The sequence below is a fragment of the Phalacrocorax aristotelis genome, chromosome 7 (assembly GCF_949628215.1).
Source record: "Phalacrocorax aristotelis chromosome 7, bGulAri2.1, whole genome shotgun sequence".
Taxonomy (NCBI): Eukaryota; Metazoa; Chordata; class Aves; order Suliformes; family Phalacrocoracidae; genus Phalacrocorax; species Phalacrocorax aristotelis.
The window spans coordinates 52,562,473-52,586,731 of record NC_134282.1 but is presented as its reverse complement, the minus strand read 5'-3'; the positions used below and the strand labels follow the sequence as shown (position 1 = coordinate 52,586,731).

The 24,259-nt window shown below is 36.5% G+C and overlaps 1 protein-coding gene across 4 annotated transcripts in view; it reads left to right on the top strand.

Moving 5' to 3' along the window:
- Window positions 1-24,259, top strand: part of DENND4A (DENN domain containing 4A) — a 58,661-nt gene that overhangs the window by 14,918 nt on the left and 19,484 nt on the right. For 3 of the 4 annotated variants that reach the window (XM_075100747.1, XM_075100744.1, XM_075100746.1), the window contains 13 exons: window positions 92-421; window positions 1,014-1,263; window positions 2,848-2,917; window positions 4,484-4,653; window positions 5,335-5,576; window positions 7,851-7,917; window positions 11,348-11,406; window positions 12,079-12,223; window positions 12,810-12,985; window positions 14,864-14,964; window positions 16,883-17,101; window positions 17,350-17,495; window positions 23,695-23,828. In XM_075100747.1, the coding sequence (XP_074956848.1) occupies window positions 114-421; window positions 1,014-1,263; window positions 2,848-2,917; window positions 4,484-4,653; window positions 5,335-5,576; window positions 7,851-7,917; window positions 11,348-11,406; window positions 12,079-12,223; window positions 12,810-12,985; window positions 14,864-14,964; window positions 16,883-17,101; window positions 17,350-17,495; window positions 23,695-23,828 (2,087 nt within the window). In that variant the 5' untranslated portion in view covers window positions 92-113. Of the gene's footprint in view, window positions 1-91; window positions 422-1,013; window positions 1,264-2,847; window positions 2,918-2,961; window positions 3,333-4,483; window positions 4,654-5,334; window positions 5,577-7,850; window positions 7,918-11,347; window positions 11,407-12,078; window positions 12,224-12,809; window positions 12,986-14,863; window positions 14,965-16,882; window positions 17,102-17,349; window positions 17,496-23,694; window positions 23,829-24,259 lie in introns of those variants that run through there. The other variant, XM_075100748.1, reaches the window with a different exon arrangement.

Here is a 24,259-nt window from a genome sequence, read left to right as displayed (position 1 = left end):
CTTTCTGGTTTTAAAAATGAACATAACTTTATTATTTCTGATGTATCATAATTTCCTTTTAAAATACTGATATCTATTTCTTTTTTACCAGTTATAACGTCTTGTAATGGAAGATGGAAGACAAAGGGGCTCGTGTTGCTGACTACTTTGTTGTCGCAGGGTTAACAGATATTTCAAAACCACTTGAGGAAGAAATCCACTTCAATGATGCTTGCCATAAAATCGCTAAACCAAAAGAACCTATTACAGATGTAACAGTAATTAGTAAATCTCTGGGGGAGGAAGTTCCTCAGGGATATAAATGCATAGATGTTACTCCATCAGGACTGTCTGCAGATCTTAATAATGGCAGTCTTGTAGGACCACAGATATACCTTTGTTATCGCCGAGGAAGGGATAAGCCCCCACTTACTGATTTGGGGTGAGTGGTTTTTCTGTTCCAGTAAGTGATTTTGGCAGTTTTATTTGACTAATGAGGTTTATCAAAATACCATACTTTATATCAAAAAAAGTAAAACTCTAAACAGGAAGATATTTCTTGACTTGAGCACACTGTAACCTGGTATGGTAGGAAAAATGCATGCTGAGTGGATTTAGTGACAAGTGTAATCCTTTGCATTCTGGAGTTTTCAAAGCCGTTTATAATTTTCAATGTATATATTTTGATTGAGGTACTTAACCTATTTAATACAGATTGAAAAGAGGTGAGTTCTATGACGTTCTTGGGATCAGGCAATGAATCTTTAAAAGAATTGAAAATAACACTATTTTGCGGTAAACAAAAGTGATTATACATGAGGAAAACTAGTACAATTTAATCATGAAGCTTTTCTGTTAGAATCCAATTTGATATAACGTGACCTGAACTTGTCAGTAAAAATGTTTGATCAGAGATGAGACAAGAGCTGCTGTTAAACCAGTACTACTTGGTTATAATTCTTAGTATAGTATTAGTATTCAAGTGTTTAAAAGTGTTATGTGCCTTCTGACTTTCGTTTTCCCATTTTAACTAGGGTTTTATATGATGGGAAAGAAAGAGTAAAGCAAGGTTGTGAAATAATTCAAACTACTCCATATGGTCGGCCTGCTAATATTAGTGGTAGCGCCTCATCGCAAAGAGTGTACATCACTTACCGAAGAGCGTCTGAAAACATGACACAAAACACATTGGCCGTTACGGATATATGTATAATCATACCAAGTAAAGGAGAAACCCCTCCACATACGTTCTGCAAGGTTGACAAGAATCTTAATAATAGTATGGTAAGATTCAAAATCTGGATATTGAACCCTTGATAATCCATGTAATGTTTTGTGGAGTATTTGTGACAGTTCTCAGAGTACCTGGTGAAAAATGTTGCTGAACACTTTCTAAAGATAAATTAAATCTTGGCAGAGTTGGGGGATTACATTTCTTTGTTCCTGTTTGTTACAAAGTCTTTTTGGAGGTCTATGGGCAAATAGTCTTTTTAGCGCTGGCTTCAGCAGTTTTGGATTAGTCCTTAGAACCTGTTGTGTCACCATGTGTATAACTGGAGGTTTTACAGGTGGGGCAGTTTCCGACACTGATTTTACCGTTGTGGTGGGAATTCCGTATCTAACAACCATCTTCTGTTTTGTTTTTAAACTCTCCCATTACCTACAGTACTACTTCCTAAGTGTCATTCTTCTCAGTAGTTCACAAACTTTTTCTCTAAAGAAAGTTCCATGTGAGTGATGCTGGATGCTGTTGACTGTAAGCATGTTTAAATGCATAATATGCTTCCAAAGTTAGACCGGCTAAATTACACAGGCGTCACAGCACTTTGTTTTGCAGAACTTAATATTCAGGCATCTCCTAGTTGAATCCGCAGCCTGATGTGCTGCCTTTTGTAGGGTCCTCAAAAGTCAATGAGCGTGCTGACTGCATATGTAAGTAGTATCATGCGAAAACGATCATGGAAATTGATCTGTACTTGTTTTTAAATAAACGCCTGTAGACATTAACAAATGGATTTTTCAGTTCTACCAGTGCCTGTATTGACTGGGTTATGGAAGTGCTGTCTTATGGAAATTGCTGTATCTTCCCCCATCCCTAAAAGCTCTGTGTGCCCTTAAAGGGTGCTGGTCTTTTCCATTCTGTGGCTTTCCATGTTCTTTTATGCTCACGTCCAGAAACTGAGAACTTCAAAAATATTTTTGAACAATGCCAAAAAGAAAACTGTTGTTTAGAATCTACAGAAACTATGACGTTATGCTGGAGTGTTTCACAGACTATGAAATCAGATGGAATAAGGAATCAGGCTTAAAGATTAGCATGATTAAAATAAAAATGCAGTGACAAAAGAAAATTAAGTATTAAAGTAACACACAAATGTAGTTAGTAACTGAAACATTGCACTCATTTATGTATACACACACACAGAGTGCACATATATATATGTATATCTGTCTCTATACACATTCAAACCAGAAGTTTAACAAAATGGAGAAAGGTTTAAATATTTATATGGATGCCAATTGTACTTAAAATTCTGCAGCTGTGTTAACAAATATTTTAGAGAAGAATTTATAGATGTCATGCTTCAGCCTATAAACTAGTTCTGTTTTAGAGGTCAGGCTGGTGCCTGCCATGGATTGGTTAGCTCAGAGCTAACACAGTACTTTTCCTTCAGTTATCTCTTTGTGGCTATTGTCAGAAAGGATAGTGTAGCAGGCCCAAAATTCCTATATCTAAATGCTCTGTGGTTTTGTGCATAGATTATGGTTCTTTGTAAACAAGGAAGAAGAGGTTTTCTTCCACCCTTTTCTGTTGTGTCCTGCTGTTAGACTTCATCACGTAATCCAACAATTTCTTTTGTTTTCCAGTGGGGCTCAGCAGTATATTTATGTTATAAAAAGTCTGTGGCAAAAACCAACACCATATCATATAAAGCTGGTATGTAACTACTGTTTAGCTTTTTTTCACTTCAGTTTAGGATGTACAGGCTTAATTGTAATACATTTTTAAATCTAAGAATTATTTGACAAAGACACTGTCGTGGCGTTATCCAAAAAGGAATCTTTCCCTAAAGAACTCTTTTAACATAATGTCCTAAAATAAGCCTTAGAATTAGGTATCATGACTATTTTGTTTTAAAATTTGCTTTTAATTTGAAGCTCAGTTGTGTCTTGATAGTTTTCTACAAATTTGTGTCTCTCCTACCTCTGTGTTTGCTGCTGATAACTGTCTCTTAGATAGATATGCACAAGAAAATACCGCAAAGGTTATTTGATGGATTTTCATGATCTCTTCCTTAACAAACGTTTTGAAGAATGCTGCAGACTTCCACACTGCCCTGAACATCAGTGGCGTTGAGTATTTTTGGATTATGTATCATCTTTATTTTGTTGTTTTATTTATAAGACAGAATTAGATTTGCTATGGCTCTGATGAAATGTGTTGGGATTTCTTTCTTTTTTTTTTTTTTTTTTTAAAAACCCCTGATTTTGTTTGAGTGCAAACCATGAGCATGATTCAGGCTTAAGCTTTAATTCACTTCTATCTGTTTGAGACGCTGTACCCTGTACACAACAGTAGTTTAGGTCTAACTAAAAAGTGGACAATAAATTTGTAAATAAAAACTTTTAAAGGCCCCACATCTGGTAGTAGCTTGCACAAAATTTTGCTTCATGGGGGGGAAATCCCACTGCCTTTCTTGATTACTGGTTTTTGTTGATTATTAACATTTCACTGTATACTAGAAAAGAATGTGTAGTGATTGTGTTTTCTGATGCAGAGAAATCCTAAATCCCTTCACGCAGTGTTTATTCTCAGTTTGGAGTCCCCTGGGTTGGCAATAAGAAAGGATAGATTGCTACAGCTGTATGATGTAACTGAAGACCCGTATGTTAAGAGCCTCTCCTTCAGAACTTGATGTTTTACAGCTATGTTTAAAATTAAGTCTAAACACATTAGTCTGACAACACATTAGCTGCATCCTCAGCTGAGGTGGATCAGTATAATTAATTGGTTTGATTCTATTGATATTAAAAAAACCTCTAATATCTAACATCAGATTTTTCAGGATACTTCTGTTGGCAAGAATTAATTGCTTTCATAATTGAAAGCATCAGTCTTAATTCTCAATTACTCAGGTTACCATTTTTTAACTAAATTTTAAATCTTTACTAGTGATGAATGTAAGCTATTATAATAATAGCTGAGATGCACACAACCTGAAAACAAAAAAAAGATAGATTACTTATGAATAGTTCCTAGGACAGTAAGTAGGATTTCAGTCCAATGTTTTAGTCGGGTGATTTCTCCTTAGGCCTTGGAACCATGCTGCCCCTTTCCAGCTATTTGCTATGCCTGATTATTTACAGCTTTCCTTTACTGATCTTCTGAAGTTAGTATATGCTCATACATTATTTTTCTGGGCATGTTTTTATGTGATGAGCTATCACAGATATGTTTCTGCTATTCCTTACGTAACTCCCTCTTTCCAAATTGCCTTTACAGGTTTAATATGCAGATATCCTGAAGAAGATTATGAATCATTCCCATTACCAGAATCTGTGCCTCTTTTTTGTCTGCCTATGGGTGCAACAATTGAATGTTGGCCATCTAACAGTAAATACCCTCTCCCAGTTTTTTCCACATTTGTACTAACTGGAGCTTCTGCGGAAAAGGTATTTTGAAAGCCTAAAAAAAAGGATCACTGTTAAAAATATTTGGTTGTTTATCTTTTCAGGATGATGATAATGCATATTTTCATTGACAAACTTGAGTCTTCCTTTGGGCTTAGTTCAAAGACTGCTTTAAAGAGTGACTTGCATTTATTTCACTGCGGGACTGTTGATCATATAAACCTGTACTCCTTTCCTTTCCAATCATGTTAGCCTTTGAAACTACAGAGCTATAAAAATTCTGACTGCATATGCATGCAAGTATACTATTTTTACTGCAAGCATGGAAACAACCTTGCATGTATATACTTGTTCTAAAAAGTAAATTGGATGTCAGAGGAATACTGCTTTGAGTTGCTTATAAAGGGTTCCTAAAATAGCTTTAAAGGCAATTGTAGGAGCAGTTGACTAGTTGCACTCTCTATAATAATTATTTTTCTCTCACTTAAATCATTTCATAAATTACTCTTCCTCATATGACATTAAGTGTTTTAAATAAATAATAGACACTCTGGATTTTCACAGCCATAAGAATATTCCAGAATAGATTGCTTCAAAAGATGGTGCTTTAATGTACCTTTTCCAACAATAATATAGACTTGATTTTCCTTGTATGTTTCGGGTTTGTTACATCCCTTTGAAGATTGAGGCAGATCTATTGACTTCAAATAACTATGTTTGCAGGTATATGGTGCTGCTATTCAGTTTTATGAACTGTATCCTGAAGAGAATCTCACAGAGAAACAAAAATCTCAACTGGGATTAGCAGCTGCTGTTGAGGGAAAGTCAGACACATGCAGAACAGTTCAAACAAATAAATGCATCTGTCTGCTCTCTCACTGGCCGTTCTTTGATGCTTTCAAGAAGTTTCTTACCTTTCTGTATCGTTACTCCATTTCTGGTCCACATGTTCTACCCATTGAGAAGTAAGTAACTTCAAAAATCCATTAAGTGATGAGAGCTCTTTTTTTCACTCCTAGGTTTCCTATAACATCCTTTTGACTTCAGTCATCAAGCATTAAATATAATAGTTATAGTAGATTTAGCCCTTTTCTCCACTGATTAAATGCATCTTTACCTACTTCCTCAAAAAGCTTAGATTTTGTATTTGTAATTTAAGTGCCTGCAAAGGTATCTTGAAAGCCTTTTTTAATTAGCTTTGCACCCTTTAGCAAGATTATAAATCCTTTCTTAATGTTGCATACATTAAGTTAGGAGAATGAAATACATAGTTTTGCATTTTTTCCAATGCCCGTTTGTTGTGTAATGAGAGAGAATAAAGCAGATTGAATTTTTTGCACTAGTGATCCTTCTCTATGTGACAAATAAACTTAATTTCCTCTTACACACAGGATTTCACATTTTAAAATGCAGAGGAAATCCTTAGATGCAACAAGTGGTTGATATCTGTAATTGATATGTAATATCATTTAATATTTCTAGGCTAACATAACTTTTTAATGCATCAGATTTCAAGTGCAGTATTTGCTTTTTTACTTTATTACACATCAGTCTTTTTCTCTGATTAAACTTCAATATTAAGTTTTATGAGACTTTGTGGATTAAGCATTTTTTGTGATTGTTTATCCGCTTCATTATTCTACTTCGTATCTACTATACCTGTTTTAAAATTCTAATGCTGTAAACTTCCAATAATGAAAAGATTTTCTGTTGGTTTTTTTTTTAAGCTGAGAACTCATTTTGGTTTTTGAGTTTTGGGAATGAATAAAATGAGAAATATAATGTTTTAATTTTTTTTCCAGATTTAGTTGCTTATTCACATTTCTAAGATTTGTAAAATGACTGGCCAATTTACTGTGGATAACTTAAATATAGCTACACTGTCTTGCATGAGGTTAATACAGTATCTAGCCTAGTTTCTTTGGCTGTTTTAATGATGATGGAGGTTGTCTGTGCCATACATGTGTATTTGAACATCTTCAGTCAGTCCTGCTTCTGCAAGCAGCAGGCCTTTCCCTTGATGTTTGCTTGTATGTTCCACATACCTGCCACCATCTTCATACACTGGTAATAAAGACAAAACCCCAAATCCGTTTTCAGCCTCGTTTCTTTGCTGCTGTCATTGCCATGTGGCTGCACAGATGTTGATGCTGACACAAAGGAGGTCAGTTGAGGAGTGGCGAAGAAGAGGCACAAGCCTGCTTCTGGTTGATGCCAGTTGTGTGATTATAGAACTGCAAGAAAAAGTTAAGCCTAGCACAAATACACAAAATTAAAAACACAGTAAAAATGATGGGTTTTGCATACATATAATGGCATAATATGCAGCTACACTGAAATATATGTATGAAGTATATAGCTTTGAATCAGAAACATGTAAAACAAGTCTTCTATATAAATCAATGCTTATTTATGGGTTTCTCTGAATTTCTTCAAAATTTGGTTGTTGTCTGCATCATAGTAATGGTAAAAGTTGCAGAAATCACAGTAAAGGGTGTGCACTAGCATGCAGTTTATGATGGATTACCTGTTTCTTCCAGAGTTTCTACTGATCACATGTGGTTTCTTTTAATGTATAAGTGTGTATTATATTGAAATCTGATTTTTTTAAAGAGCTTTTGTAAGTTTAATCGATTTATAAAACAGAGAACTTATTCAGTTTTTAAAAATATTTTTCTGTATTTGTAGTATATGGAAAAACTTAACACTTTTTTCATCAGAAATCTTACATAACGTTTTATACTTGGAAATTAAGAAAATGGATGCAAAGAAAATGGATTAACTTAATGACTGTCCTTGATACTCAGCTGTGAATATTTTTTTGCAAATAACCAGTGCTAGTCTCTGAGGTATAGTGCTATTTCAAGTCAGCCGCAGAAGCAGGGTTGTAAAATGGTATTGTGATGCTCAAACATCAATATTTCTACTTTATAGATTTTAAAACAAACAAACAAAAAAACAAAAAAAAACTCCTTGTAATTTTTCAGTGTCACAAACCAAGCTTGTAGTCTAAAAGATAATCTGGCCTGCCATTTTAGTTGTTGTTAGTAGAAAAATAAGTTTTCAAGGTCAGAATATCCCTGTAGGATTTGGGGGCTGTTTTTTTTTAATCTTTGTCTTCTGAGCAAGTATCTGCCATTTTTATATAATAAATTCTCTTACTGGCAATAATTTTGTCTTGAGGTAAAGCAATTTGAACATATAATTTCTACTAAATCAGTATTTTTCTTTTCCTCTAGACACATTTCCCATTTCATGCATAAAGTTCCTTTTCCATCCCCTCAGAGGCCAAGAATTCTAGTTCAGGTAAGTGTAAATTTCTTCTTAATAGCTATGTCTTAAGTGAAGACAAAACAGCTGTTGAACAGTTTAAAAAATGGAAAATTTTATGTTCAAATTCTTTTTTGTTCAGGATTTTTCTCCTAAATTCGTACACTTAATTTTTGCAGATTTCTTACTGTTGTTTCCAGTTTAGTTAAGGACTTTAATGAGATATTACAAGATACTGTTTAGTAAGCTTAGAACTTTTTTTTTTTTCAGAATATATGGAAATTGGTGAAAAACGACTCAAAGTCGGCATCTGGTTTGATTTTTTTGCAATAGCTTTTGAACTGTTTTCTTCTTGCTACTGTATGAAGGCTGAGTGTAAAATAAACACATAAATAAAATTAAAAACAGATGTGAAGAGTGTATTTATGATTACCCATTTTCCCAAAGGGCTTCATGCTGTCCTCTACATAATGGATAGCTCCTACTGAAAACTGCAAGAGCCACGCGCATTCAGCAGAGGCACACTTATCAAATATGACCCTTATTCTGTCCTACCTGCAAGACCCAGCATATTTTACTGTGTGTCAATGAAATGGTGTAATTGCTAGGATTAGGTTACTGTTATTTGAAATTTCACCCATGTCACTGTTGGTGGGAGAGAGGAAATCCCTATCTCAAAGACTTCTTAAGTGAAGTGTTAAGTCTTCACTTTTCCTCATAAGAGGCAAAACGGGTAGAGACATGTTAAAATTTTATTGCTGGGAGGAGACATCTGTATTCTGGTTGTAGTTATTCCACCAATCCTGTGGTTTTGAACAAGTTTTTACCAAATTATGTTACTTTCCATTACTACTTGTATGAAATGAAATATGGAGAGCTCTGTGCAGTTTTCAGTCCTAATGCCGTAGCCCATGTCAGTGAAGTCTTTCAGAGTAAATACAATCTTGGGTTATGTCTTTATAGAATAGAATGCATTCAATATTAAAGATCCTCCTTAGTGTATTTGGATATTCTGAAGAAGTGGCATTTATTACTGTTACTGAAAAGGGGTTGGAGAACAGTTATACTGAAACTGTATCTGACACTTCTGTCACTTGTATTATGGTTTTAAATTTCAATTCAAAACGCAGTATTTCTACATCTTGGGGTTTCTTTTTGTATTCACATTCAATGAAATATTTGTGCTAAGGAACACAAAAGACATTTACAGAGAACTGTAAGTGAGTTTAGAGAAAAAAATTTAAATTGTTTAGCCTGAATTTTTAGGGAGCTCTGTCAAAGCATGCATGAGTGTATGTCCCAGAGCAAGATCTGAGGACATAGGTGTAAGTGATGTGAAATTGTGTCTGTTACACCTTATTTTCAAACTGCTGTGTGTGTCAAGCTAATACAACTTCAGTAGATAACAGAACAGATGGAGAACACACTGGTCTTAGAGTAGGCAGTGGCAGTTAAGGTCTATGAAGTAGTACTTCCTTCAAGCTGCTTTTGGGGACTTTTGAGTTGATACTGCACTGAATAAAACCACTGGTGATTGTAAGATGTTTTCCCAAAAATAGTGTGGGAAATGCCTGTATTCTTGAAAATTACAAGCTTTTTGGATTCCACTTAATTGAAGAAATAGTGATTTGTCTCTGAAGCTTGTTAATGTGAAACATGATAGTATTTTGCTTAAAAAATTAGTACAGAAAATCCTTCTGAATATGTGTTGCTGTAGAACATTGCTGTAGATGTACCTATATGCTTTCTGAAAATGAGACCTGATATATTTTAGTAACTACACGTAGGCCAGTCTGGATGTGTAACCCATTCTTAGATCCATTTAAGTGATGGATCTACAAGTGAGAGAGAACGTGGCATGTGTCTGACTTTTTCAAAGTAAGTTTCAAAGACATTATAGCCGTTAGTAAAACATTCAGGAATGTTCCTGGTTGCCAGTTTCCAGCTGCTGTCGTTGATAGATTGTTTCTGATCTGCAATCTGTTAGACTCTGCTCTTCATGTCCTACATCCCTTTATTACAGAGATGTTCCTGTTCTAATGAGGTGTTCACAACCTGCAAACTTCAAGAGCACGTCGAGTAATATGTTTCTCCTTCTCAAGAACAGGGGCAGTAAGTGCCCCTTCTGCTGAAGGGAGACATGATCTTTGAATAGATGCTTGATTGTGTTTATCTGCTTTTGCTGAAACACAAAAGTTGTAGGACATTAGGCTGATGCTTCCTTTCGGAGGATAGTTTATGAAGGTTACCTCAGGCTGAAAAAATGAGGTGTCTGAATTCTTTCACTGAACAAGCTACTGATGATGGTTGTCATGAGGTGACAAGGTCTTCAAGCGATAAGTCTAGCATGTGGAGTGGTGTGGCCATCCTCATTTGTCATTGAAGCCAAATGTAGCATCAGCCTTCAAAAGCTCTGTTATGTGAAATACACGAGGAAGCAGAATGGCATAGGCTCTTGTTAATGTCGTATGTTTTGTCGTGTGACTGTCCAGGCACAGTGTCAGGTGGTTTAGTGCTTCAGCATTTGTATTACTAATTCATCTGATCATCTGACTTCTGTTGCCTCGTCATCTGCAGTGTGACACATACTCAGAAATGAAAAGTTACTAAAAGTTGTCTGAACTTGCAGCTTAGTTGTACAAGTTACTCTGACTTCGAAGTAGCAGCAGTAATTCAGCAAGTGTGCTTTTATACAACAGATAGAAAATGCATGACCACTTAGCAGGAAGGATTAAGCTAACTCATATCTCGTTACCTTGGATTTACTATGGCTGAAAACATCAGCTGAACTTTGATAAATTGATTGTGTATCTGTATTCTTGTACTCATTTGAATCCTCCTATTCATGCTGAATATATGAATGATTTCTCTTGATGTCCTATCACTGTCAGAAAGAAATGTGAATTAATAAGATCTTTGTCTTGGATCTTCAACTAATGCAAATTTTAAAGATTCTGTTAAAGCTGATATGTTTCTACCACCTAAGAGCCTAATTCTCATGTCTTCCAAAGAAAATATTACTTTACATTACAATCTGCCATCTCTCCCCTTCATGCATTTTATCCATCTCTTTCCCGCTAAATCCAAAACGAATGCCCTGCAGGCCCCTGAAAGCTGTGTATGAACTATGGATCCTCACTTCCCTTAAAATACAAAAGGTTTCATTTTTCAGCAGTTAATATATTCCATTTGTTGCAGTATTAACTAGTTTAAATTCCTCTTTATGAATATGCAATGTATTCAATTCTGACCAAAAAAGGAAGATTGTGCTTTGCCCGGTTTTTACAAAAAGGTACTGAAGCATAGTATTGCACACAATTTCTTACAGTGCTGTACAACTGGGATACATAAGGTTCAGCTTAGTTTAGGTTTTATTTTAAGGTGTTCTTTGTCATAGTTGTGTAATTTCTAATAAATATTTCCAAAGTTCAGAATAAAAAGAATGTATTTCAAAATCTTTTTCCAGCTATCTCCACATGATAACCTGATTCTTAGCCAACCTGTGTCATCACCCCTTCCACTGAGGTAAGTAGCAGTATCTTCTGTTTAATTGTGAAATGTTTTCTGATTTATGCTGTGGAAAAGATTTGGTACTTTGAGTTGTAATTGTGCAAATTAACTTACCTTGTCTGGTGTCTTTTGTAGCTAGCATATCTGAAACTTACTTATGTGATTAGACCTGCGCCCTGACAAGGATGCATACTTGATGAACAATATCCATGTTTTTTCAAATAATTTCAGTGGTTCTTGAGGCAGAATATAGATTGTTAGATCCCCTTTCTAGGAGCTGGTACCTGGGCTTCCAAGATAGTGCAGTTATTGTACTGCAAGGTAATTGAAGGAGTTCTGTGACTGTCTTAACTTTCATCTCTCAGTGCAGGAGAATGATTAAAGAAATACCTGTTGTCTCCCTGTAAGTTGCTTCTCAGAAAGAAAAAACTTCATGCATGTGTCCTGGAAATAGTCTAGGCTGATGGAAGAGTCTCAAGGAATCATGGTTACTATTCAGTGAGGAATGGTTACTTCCCAACAGTGAAGTGTACCAAGTAGTCTGCCTTACAATCCTCTTTAAAAGAAAGATTTGCAGATTTACTTTTGTAGAATCCTACTCTAATGCCTTGTTTTGTGTTTTGTTGTTGAAGTTTTTGGTTTTTATGGTCCCTTGTAACTCGCCGGTATATTTATGTTCTGTAACAGCGGGGGCAAGTTTTCTACACTACTTCAGAATTTAGGACCTGAAAATGCAATAACGCTACTTGTATTTGCTGTGACGGAACACAAAATTCTCATCCATTCATTGCGACCATCTGTCCTTACTAGTGTGACAGAGGCATTAGTCTCTGTAAGTAACAGTTTTTTAATCATACACCTGTAAGTGGAAAAAAGAATGTTTTTTAGATAAAACCTAAAATTAGTAGTAGTGCTGTTAGACTTAAAGGTTACTTAAAAATAAGAATAAAAGTAAAGATCATAAGAGAGAAAAATTCATGTTGCTAATGGTATCCCATGAAGACAGAAGAGAAAGAGCAGCTGTCGTTGGTTCTTTGTGTGTAAATGTCATAAATAAGCTGCTTGTTTGGTCATCACAATGCACTAAATACAAGTTCCTGGTTTTCCCAAATAGCACTGTATCTCTCTTGCAGAATTTTAAATGCACGTTATTTTCCTGCCTGTCTTCACTAAGCATTGTTTTGCTACCTCTGCTATATACAGTCTATTATATTGAAGAGCTCTTTCCTACAAATAAAACAAATTGAATTGTAGATAAATTAGCACAATTTTTTATTTAATAATCTGCATCTAGATTTTTCAGTAATAATTATCTGCCATGTTAAATAATCTTCAAGTGGCAGTTAGTGAAGTGTGGTTTATACTCGCATACTTGACACATGTTTAACTTATGTTTTTGTCTCTGTATCTTTTCAAAGATGATATTTCCCTTCCACTGGCCTTGCCCATATATTCCTCTCTGTCCCTTGGCACTGGCAGATGTGCTGAGTGCACCATGCCCGTTCATAGTGGGAATTGATTCAAGATACTTTGATCTCTATGACCCTCCACCAGACGTTAGCTGTGTTGACCTAGATACCAATACAATTTCTCAGTAAGTAATTATTAACAATTTTTCTTCTGTGTTAAGTTTTTTTTGCCTCCTGCTCTCAAAGGCAAAAACTAGCTTTTTGCCAAAACTTTGGTGGGGTTTTGTTTGTTTTAAACCCCTGAACTTTCTAATATATCATCCTTCTTGAAATGAGCACACTAGAACTGATACCTCCTGTTCAACATGGCAGAGTGGAGGTACAATCCTTATGGAACATGATTACCTTTTATTCTAGTACATTAAAATCTTATTGCACACGTTGGCACATTTCCTGGATTAACCATATTGTGTCTCACTTCATTGTCCCTGGAGGAGAATAGTCCTTTTTGGTTTTCATTATCAGCTTTCTTAGTGTTGAAGAAATTCTAGTATCTTCATAAGGGTATCTGCTTGAAAATTATAACAATTAAATCATACTCCATATCATTATGAAATATTGGAACTACATGTTGAGAATTAGAGGTGTGAACCTTCATGGGGGTGAGGGTCTTAATTAAGACTTAAAATCAAACCATCATTAACAAACTGAAATAACAGTATTATAACATTTCTCCTTCAAAACCGTGTAGAGTACTATGGTTTTTTGTAATACTAATTACCTAGTACCTAAAACACTAGTAAGGAACAGCACTGCGCTGTTAAACCATCGGGAAACAGTCCATATTGTTATGATATTCAAAGCAAAGAATTACTTACTTCCTTGCAATGATGTGATATAAAAATTGAATACGGTAAGGCTTCTAGTTCGAGTTTCTAAAACATGCAAAATTAATCAAATTTGTATTTGAGAAGTAAACTTTTATTTCAGTATAATGTACTCAGTATATACTTAGTGTAACTTCTCAGAGTCTTTGGTCGGTGTTCTTTTATATCATTATTATCATTCTTTCATAAATACTATGCCTAACTAAAAGGTTTTTTTCTTCCTAAATTTTCTTATTTGTGGGTTTATTTTTGCTTCAGTAGTTGTGTGTGGACTGTGAGACAGTTGCGTGTATTAAGTATTTTTAAATAGAAATTTTTGTTAAGGATTTTCTGCTGATGCCATGTTTGTATATCAATTCTGTTCTGAAGTTTTTAGGATATAGTTCAAACTAGGTTGCAATAACTTTAGGTTTGGTTTTGTTAATTTTTGGTTAAGAGGAATGTGTTTGTGCATTTCTTCTGGTATTTGTCTAATTAGCTACATATTCATTACCAGAAAATTATTTATTTCCAGTTATTTGTGTTTTCATTCTACTTCCAGCTGATTTTTCTTTGCATTTTCTTAAACAGATTAGTTCCGTTTCATCATATAGAAAAAAGTGTTAAACAAATGCTTACGATTTTTGCAACTTTGTGACTGATAGGGTCTTGAGGCATGCTGGTGCCCTCTGTTGACAAATAATGTTGTAATTTTTTTCATCATGATAATGATATAGTTAAGTCCAAATCTGCGTGGACCAAACACAAAGCAGTTATCCTATCCAACTGATTTCAGGTTACCAGGAGCATTCTAGTCATTATCTCCATCCTAGTTTAAGTAATTACAGCTCAGAACATAGCATGTGTGGTGGTTGCTTGTGCAGTGGTAGGTGCTTAACACTATTAATCCATCTTTCATGACTTCTAAGTGGATTGATTTCAGCGCTAAAAAGCGCGGCTGCGTAATCATCATCCTGAAATATGGGGCATTAGTTGGATGCTGTGATCAAATCTCTGTAGAGTAAATCAAGTTTGACTTTGGTTCGTTTTCATTCCTTCTCAGTCCTTTCTTTAATGGAGCAAATTGTATGTGTTCTCCCATTTTTCTGGTGGGATGGAAAAATCCTCTGAATACAGTCTTACATACACACGTATTCCAGTATATACTCACACTGTTTTTTTTCTTCCTCCTTCCAGAACTGGAGATAAGAAAGCGATTGCGTGGAAGATCTTGCCAAAGAAACCTTGTAAAAATCTGATGAACACTTTAAGTAATTTATATCAGCAACTGGCAGAATGTGAGTGGGCAAGTACATAGTAAAATTTACATTGGATATGCTGTGCCACATCAACAGATAAATATAGCTAATTAAATATATTCTCAAGCCACTTGTTACAGTAAACGTAATGTTTGCATACAGAACAGGAAAATTGGTGGTTTAAATCCAGAGATTAGAACCTGTGTAGGGGCTTTTGGGGTGGAGGAGTCTTCCATATGTATAAGGCGATGCTCAATAGATACGCCTTTGTATTGATATTATCCTTGTATCAAAAAAAAAGCAAAGCTTTTATGAGAAGGGAATAGTAAAGCAAAGAGTAGGCCAGAACCTAATAAAGACCTTTGTTCTATCTTCAAAGCCTGCTCAAGTCTGCGGATGTCTTGACAATTTGAGATAACTTCGACACTCAAGCTGATAGTACTTTACCTAAAATTTTAGGAGGGAAAAAACAAATGTTTTATAAACATTGGGATTTTAAATGTATAGCGTGATTACTGGACACTTCTAAGAAAAAAATGGTGGTTGTTAGAATCCTCAGATATTGTAGAGCAAGGTATATTGAACCTTGATGTGAGAAAACAGAAAAATAGATAGGGATGATGATAGTGAAATTCTTCAAAACAAAACTTTTGGAAATATAAATGTAGTCATGGGCAGCTGATGTGCTTGGGCATCATAGCTAACAGGCTTTGTGACGTGGGAAGGATGTCACTCAGCCCTCTGACGTTACCTGTCTGCCTGGAAGATGATTACCATAGGTGTTGGAGGGAGCCGTAAGGAGCAATAATGCAACTGTAAAATCAAGTTGTTGTGACAGAAACAACAAATGGTTAAGACTTAGATCAGAATATGGAAAAGATGGAGTTGATCAACACTGTATGTTTGAGAAATACATTCTTGGAAAGCATATTGCATGAGATCTTTGTAACTGTCACCTGGATTTAGGGCACTTTTTTAATGGCTGTTTACACCTTCTTGGCCACTGAGGTAACGAGAATTTAATTGTGCCCCAGTTAGAATGTACAGAAACAAAATTTTATTGGTGGGTGATGCAAAAAACAATGTGTATAGCTGATAGGTGGTAAAAATTGTCTGTTGCTTCAAAACTTCGATGTATTTTATTGCGAGGATTTCTTTAGAAAAAATTTTAATCCTTATGTTCTCTATAAAACTAGAGTGGTACTGATCTTTAAGCAATTTACTCTGTAATAAGAATTTAACATGATATCAGTGTAAGGTTGACTATAATTATATTATGTGGGAAGACAGTAATGAAACATCCTTTCACTTTTTTGCTACAGTAGGATGTTGCCATAGTGTAGCACTGAAGTCTTAGCTAGAGTTCTGATGGTGTTAAAATGTTGATACAAGTATCTACTTTAAGAATAGGGATTTCACTAGAAATTTATAGGGAAAAAAAAAAGCCTGCTTTCTTTCTATTAGTGTGTCTTAGTAGTGTTCTTCTGTGTATATAGGTACCTAATATGTACAGTCTGCTTTTGTGAACACTTTGAAATGAAAGGCACTGTAAAAAAAAAAACACCCAAAACATTAATACACCCATCCCATCTATGTGTTTGTCCCAAAAATCTTCTTTAATCAGCTCTTGTATAAATTTTCACATTTATATAAACAGCTTTTTTGAGGGCTTTTTTTAAGCTCTGTCCATACTGGTTCTCTCTGTTGCTGTAGTAACTAATGTGCCGAAAAGGTAAAGGTATCTTGCTTTTGGTATTATCCAGAGATATGAGTTGTATAAAGTCAAGCAGAATCCATTGCTGCATGCCATGATTGAATTTAATTGCATATATTGTAAACTGTTCCAAACCTAATGGAGCTCAGTAACCAGTGAATCTAGTAGGATAAAGAGAAATTTTTTTTACCAATATTAGAAAAAAAGAGATGTGAAACATTATAATGTTGATTTTGTTTGCAGTGCAACAGAGACCAAGAGAAGATGCATTAATGGAATTAGCGATGAATGACTATGACTTTAATTCTGGGAAGAAGCTGCATCTCTTAGACTTGGAGATCCAGGAAGCATTCCTGTGTTTCATGGCCTCAATACTAAAAGGTTACAGGTCTTATCTCAGGCCAATAAAAGAGGCGCCCTCTGAAACAGCCACAGATGCAAGTTCTCTCTTTGAACTACAAGGTGAAGAGTCATAAACTTGTTCTATATATATTAATTTATTATTTTCGATTCTCTCTTATTTAATGAATAAAAACATTTGCAGCATTAGTGTTGTGAGTGATGGTAGAAATATAAGTGCATGAAATCTTGCATATAGTGGCAAAGATTACAGAAAGGTTATTGCTCGTTAGGAGAATGTGTGCTGACTTTTGGTGAGGGCTTTTTTGTTTTAGGCATTCTTACAGGCTTCTGACTTCACTTCCATATAGGTTTCCTCAAAAGTCGAGATCGTTCACATCAGAAGTTTTACACGCTGATGACCAAAACTCAGATGTTTATTCGCTTCATTGAAGAGTGTTCTTTTGTCAGTGACAAGGATGCAAGCCTTGCATTTTTTGATGACTGCGTAGATAAAGTAAGCATGTCTTCATATGCATATCGTTTTTTAACTTCTGTTACTTACATTATCTGATATAGCACAAGCAGAATATATACGAAGTGCAAGTTTATTTCTATTTTTTTTTCTTCTTTGCTAGTCACTGGAGCCTTCCCTTTTCCTTTTTTGTTGGGCTTTGTTTCATTTTTCTGCTTCAAATTCTTGAAACTGTAAATATAATATCATGAGAACAAATGAGAAGTACTAATTTCCACATGTATGTGAGCTTCTGAAATACTGGCCCATAGTAAGAAGTGTAATATTCGACTGTAAAGTAGGAACTTTGAGCTTCTTTATCAGAGAATTATATTCCTCAGATAAAACTACAAGCACTTTTATAGATTGTGTAATACTTCATGAAGCCATTCAGGAATGGGGTTGATGAGCAGCACGCTGAAAGACGTAAGGCAGTCTCACTATTTTTTAATCATTATAAATAGAAGGTTCCTTGACCTTTTTTTAAACAATGTGCTGGCCAGTTCTTTCTAATAGTAATTCTCTAGTTACTCTTAAAGAATTTTTACAAGGCTTGTACTGAAAGTAAATAATTAAAATGAATCTTTATCAATTCTCCTTTCATTCATACTGCTGTCATTTGCTTCCCGCAATTCAAAACCAGCTTGCTGATGTGAATATTTTAAGTATAGAGCTTGTATTGATACTCTTCTCTTGGATAAAAATATTTTGTAATGACCTCGTTACCAAAATTGATGGATATGAAATGTATGGGTTTCTTAAAGTAAGCAATACTTATTATGCTGTGTCACATGCAAGCTTTTCGTAAGCTGACATTTTATGTGGGTTCTCTTACTCTACCATCGTGTTTGCGTTGCAGTAAAGGAATACCTTGCTCTCTGTTGCTATGCTATTCTCTCCTTTGCAATGAGAAGGAAAGGCAATTGTTAAGGATTGTGTGCCAAGGAGCGTGAAAGTGCAACGCAAGTGCAACTGGCGTTTTTCTTGAAATAAGCTTAGAACTTCTGCACTGGAGCTCCCAGAAAATTGGATTTCCCAGTTCGAAGTGGATTTCTTTCTTAGTCTTCCATGGAAGTATCACTCTGTTTTTTAAAAATACTAAGGTATTTCTAAGAAAGGTCCACATCAGTGCAGCGTTGAGCACTGTGAAGAGCTAATTTCCTTAAAAGTACTGGTATGTTAACTTTTGAATATTTTGTAGACCCTCTTTGGAAATACAATGAAGTGTTTTGAGGCTGCTGCAAATTTTTTCACATTAGTTTTTGTTTTCAGCAGAACTGAACTGAACTCCACAATCTTATATCTCTGCTTCTCTTGTAACGTGAAAGAAAATTTTATTAGTATTATATGAAATTCCACACCTACTTGTCGTCTTATTGGCTACCTGTAATACTCTGTTCTGGGACACTGATGTTTAAGTAATGCACAGTTTTCTAGGGTGTCCTGGGAAGTAGGTCACCTGCTGTTTCTTCCACAGGTATTAATACTGAAGGCTATGAAAACTGCTGTTTACAGTTTCTATTTATGGCTATATCTGCTATGAAAGTGCAGAAGAGCTAAAAGGAGTTGTTTTGTAAACAAACCTGAAAGCAGTTAAAATTGAGGGAAATATAAAAGTCTAGTGGTATTTAATGCTCTTTATAGCTTTTGCTAGTCTCAATGTTTTATTAGCAGTTTTCAGAAACGTGCTTCACAGTTCTACAGCATGAGCTGCAGGTATTCATGGGTTGTAAATTGATTTAATTATAAACATTTCTGTAACGTTCACTCAATTATCCTATAGTTCAGTTAAGAAGCCTTCAACATGCAGCGCTTGTTCTGCTGCACACCAGTTAGTGTTTCAAAATCGGAGGTCTTGTAGACAGGAAAATACATACCCTAGTGACTAAACGCTATTGAGCAGTACTTAGTTTCCATTGCGTTGCAGGTTAGTTCTCTGGCTAATGCTAAATAGGATTTTTATTCAGAATGCGCTGACTGTGTAAGTATCAAATTCTGCCTGTTATATTTCATTTTATAGAATAGTTTATGAGGGCACTGAATCTGATGCCCTAGCTAAAGTTATCTTGCTTGGAATTCAAACGGTTCTTCCAAAAAAGGAATACTTAGGTTGGTGATGCCACTGTGAGACTGCACATAATCTTTGGAGCTGTTGGAGCTTTCACCTATTAGAAAAGGTTAAGTAACCACTCGTACAGCTGAGGCAAAGTCTCATATGTTCTAATGCCAGTTGTTTCGCTAGTTGCTGCTGTGGGCAGCTATTTCTGCTACAAAAAACTTGCTCATGGCAGAGCCATGAGAATAAATCTACAGAAAACACTTGTATTTCTCCTACTTCTGTCAGTGAGGATTTCATTCTGTTTTATTAATGGGACAACTGCTTCTATGCCAGTGATAACTGTGGGGAAACTGAGGTACTGGAGTTAACTATGCATTTTAGATTTGCCATGGCTTCAGAATTGCTTGTAAAACTAGATTTTTATTAACATGAGGGAATGCATTCCCATGTACGATTTCTTTGAAAGGAAGGGAGAGCAGTGGATGTTGTTTACCTTGACTTCAGCAAGGCCGTTTGACACTGTCTCCCATAACACCCTCATAGGTGAGCTTAAGAAGTGTGGGTTAGGTGAGTGGACAGTGAGGTGGATAGAGAACTGGCTGATGGGCAGAGCTCAGAGGGTCATGATCAACCGCATAGGGTCTGGTTGGAGACCTGTAACTAGTGGTGTTCCCCAGGAGTCTGTGCTGGGTCCAGTACTGTTCGACATATTCATCAATGACCTGGTTGACGGGTCATAGCATCCCCTCAGCAAGTTCCCTGATGATACAAGACTGGGAGGGGTGGCTGATGCACCAGAAGGCTGTGCTGCTGTTCACTGACACCTGGACAGGCTGGAGAGCTGGGCTGAGGGGAACCTCATGAAACTCCAGAAGAGCAAGTGCAGGGTCTTGCACCTGGGGAGGAACAACCCCACACACCAGCACAGGCTGGGGGTCACCCGCTCGAGAGCGGCTCTGCTGAGAAGGCCCTGGCAGTGCTGGGGGGCACCGAGGTGACCCTGAGCCAGCACCGTGCCCTTGGGGCCAAGGGGGCCAGCGGTGCCCTGGGGGGCATGGAAAGGAGTGTGGCCAGCAGGGCGAGGGAGGTTATCCTCTTGCTCTGCTCTGCCCTAGTGAGGCCACATCTGGAGTTCTGGGCTCCCCAGTTGAAGGAAGACAAGGAATTACTGGAGAGAGTCCAGCAGAGAGCTGCGAAGGTGACCAGGGGACTGGAGCCTCTCCCTGATGAGGAAAGGCTGAGAGACCTGGGTTGATTCAGCCTGGAGAAGAGAAGGCTGAGGGGGGATCTCATCAATGCTTCTAAATACCTGAAGGGTGGGTGCCAGGAGGATGGGGCCAGACTCTTTTCAGTGGTTCCCAACGCCAGGACAAGGGGCAACTGGCACAGGTTGGAACATGGGAGGTCCCATATGAATATGAGGAAAAACTACTTTACTTTGAGGGTGCCAGAGCAGTGGCACAGGCTGCCCAGAGAGGCTGTGGAATCTCCTTCTCTGGAAATGTTCAAACCTTGCCTGGATACGGTCCTGTGCCCCCTGCTCTGGGTGTGCCTGCTCAAGCAGACGGATTGGACGAGATGATCTCCAGAGGTCCCTTCCAGCCCCTGCCATTCTGCAATTGTGCAATATTTGCCTCATCTTCTCTTTCTTGAGTTCTCTTATTTCTGATACTATGCTTAACAGTAACATAAAAAGTCAAAATATTGAAGTACATATACCAAGGACTGCTATATGAACTAGAGCTTTAGCCAAGTTGCTCTACTTTGACCAGATATCAAATTTGAATGGTTCCAATTAAGTGAATATTTATTTATATATGAATGTCTTTCACTAGGTGAACCAGTACCTGAAAGGGTATGCGTGGAAGAGTGATGTCATGGGTTGAAAGATGATATAATGCTTTCTTATGGGTAGTCATAAGCCACTGGGTTGAGACAAATCTTATATACTGTGAAATTAGTTATCTATAAAATATAATCTAAGCCTTGCCTCAAATACTTTCTAAGAATAGTTTAAGCTGAAGAGTAATCTCTTCTACATGTTGTTTTACCCTAGACAGCAGCAGCAGCAGAGACTGTGACTGATTACCCATTTTGTCTACTGAAAGATATGGTGTAATTGTCTCACAAGTTCTCATTTTTCCAGGAATTCAAAAATTATCTCAATACAATACATATTTAAGCTACTGGCTTTACTGTATTTCACTGGTGAAACTTGTAACTGGGGGGCGGGTGGGGGGTTACATCCTTCGAAGTATTTAAATTGCCAAGTTAGGTTTCATTTCTTTCTAGTTCTCAGAAGCCACATGTTCTTGCTACTTGGCTGGTTCAATTTGCTAATACTTTCCATCTGTCTCATGCAGTAAAACGTGTAATTAAGAACACCTCTTTGTTTATCAGATTTTAAATTATTCAAGAATTTTGCTGGAACTACTTGATATATTTCCACCTCACTGGAGGGAGAGAACTGTGGATTATTCTTTTTTTTTTTTTTGTACATTAATTCTCTGTTACTGAACTCTTAAGGCATGAAGAACATACATCCTCGGGTTCCAGGTTGCTTATTCATTTCTTTGAAATACCGTACCATTTGGCTGTAGTTTCGTTGCCAATTTAAACCATTTAAATAATGGCTATAAATGCAAACTGTGACAGGTTTTGAGCTGAACACTGGGGCTACCGTAATGTGAATTAAAAGCATGTTCTGTGCACTACCAAGTAAACAGTTTTTGATAGTGCCAACTCTGAGATGGAGATGCGTCTCATCCCACGAGCAGAAGCAGCGCTTATGAGGTATTGGAGGAGACACGATTGCTGACAGAAGAGCGGAGACAAAGCAGTACAAATACCGGTATACCAGTACAAATATCAAGTAGAGGCTCTTGGGTGGAACATAATACATGTTATGTTTGCTGTGTTCCTAGTGATTTCTGTAATGCAAACAGTAGCAGTAGGAAGCTTCTAGTATTGTTAAAGGCTTCTCTGTCCTTTTTCTGAAAGGGAAACACTTCATAGGTTCCCAAAATCTTGTTTAGGGTAACCGAGTCTTGTTTGGTTCTTTATTTTTGTCTCAAGCAATGGAATGAGTTTCTTTCAGTAAAATTGTTGGACAGTTCTTCCCCACTTGAGCCTGCAGTCTGATGCTTTGAAATTTGCCTGGAGCCTTGGAGTATGTCTCTGCAGCTGTCTTTAAAGCAGGGGCATGCGGGAAGTGCGAATTTCTTCTCTCTGCCACAGCCAGGCTAGCAAAGCAAGGATTTATGGTCAAATTGCCAGTTACAAAGCTGGAAACAATTTAAAAAACCCAAAACAAAAGAAAAAAAAAAAAACAAACCCACCATCCAGGTGCAGCCATGATTTGTTCTTAATGATAGTATTATTACAAGTTGCCTTTGTTACCCATGAACTGAATTTCTATGCTAGCGATGAGAAGACAGGACCACGCAATACATGCTGTATTTTCACACGTACGACTGAGTTACCTGAAGGACGAAAAGAAATCATGAAAGTATACCTCACCTTTCAGATTACTGTGTTTTGGGGATTTTTTTTTTTTTAAAAAAAAACAAACACAAAGTTAATTCTATTCCCCTTTGATTTTAGTAAGGTCACACGCTTCCATTATCTCTTTGAATGCATGTGTATTTCTGCAATATCCGCAAACTAGTGTGACCTTAATGACCATGTAAGTGACTGAAACTGCTACATGGTTGTGTTTGTAGATTTTATATACATCAGACAACTGGATAAAGTTTGTTATTGTTTTCAGTGGCTCAAATAGAGGGGAAAAAATAGCTCTCATTTTCATATTTAAAAATAAATGTCAAGTTACTGCTGCAGTAGGAAGCATAGTTCCAGAAACGGTTGTATTCAGAAAAAGTAACCTCTTTGTACAATTACTTATATTTAACTGAAAACACTCAATTCAGAATATATCGTTAAACATTGACTTTTGTATTGGCATAAAGTTTACAAAAATGATGCAACACTTACTGTTCTCGTTATAACTTTGCAAGGCATCTGTACTTTTACAATGCAATGTGTTGATCCTGATAACAGACTTTGCTCTGGGTGACCATATAGTTTTAATGGCAGAAAGTACAACACTAGTAACCACTTTTTCTTTTGGCATAACTTCTACAGGTCGATACGGACAAAACTGGGGAAACACGACTGATTGAGCTGGATGAGTCATACAAGAGCGAGCATACAGTTTTCATAACACCACCTGAGATCCCCCATCTGCCAAATGGTGAAGAACACCCGCTACAATACAGGTAACGTAAGGACACAGTAGGATGCTAGCCACAATCCTAACAGCTGCCCTTGTAGTGTTTAGTTTCTAGGTTCTTGTGATAGCCACGAAGCACAGATTGTCCCTTTACATTGCTCAAATAAAAATGTGGATGTAAAACGTCTGGTGTGCCAGCTCTTTGAAGTTCTAGTGATCGTGTGTGTGTGTGTACGCACACGGAAGCAATAATACTTAATTAAGCTGGCTGTTTGTTTACATTACATTGTGCTAGCTGTTGACACTATTTAAGGTTAATATTGAGATTAACGGACCCAGTCTGTTGGCCTGCTGCTACTACTGATAACGATACAACCTGCTGATACTCTTTGGAAAGAGAAAGTACGTTTCAAAGAATCACTGAAAACTGATGTTACTAATTTAGTAATGATATCAAATGAATTTGTCTATTGGTTT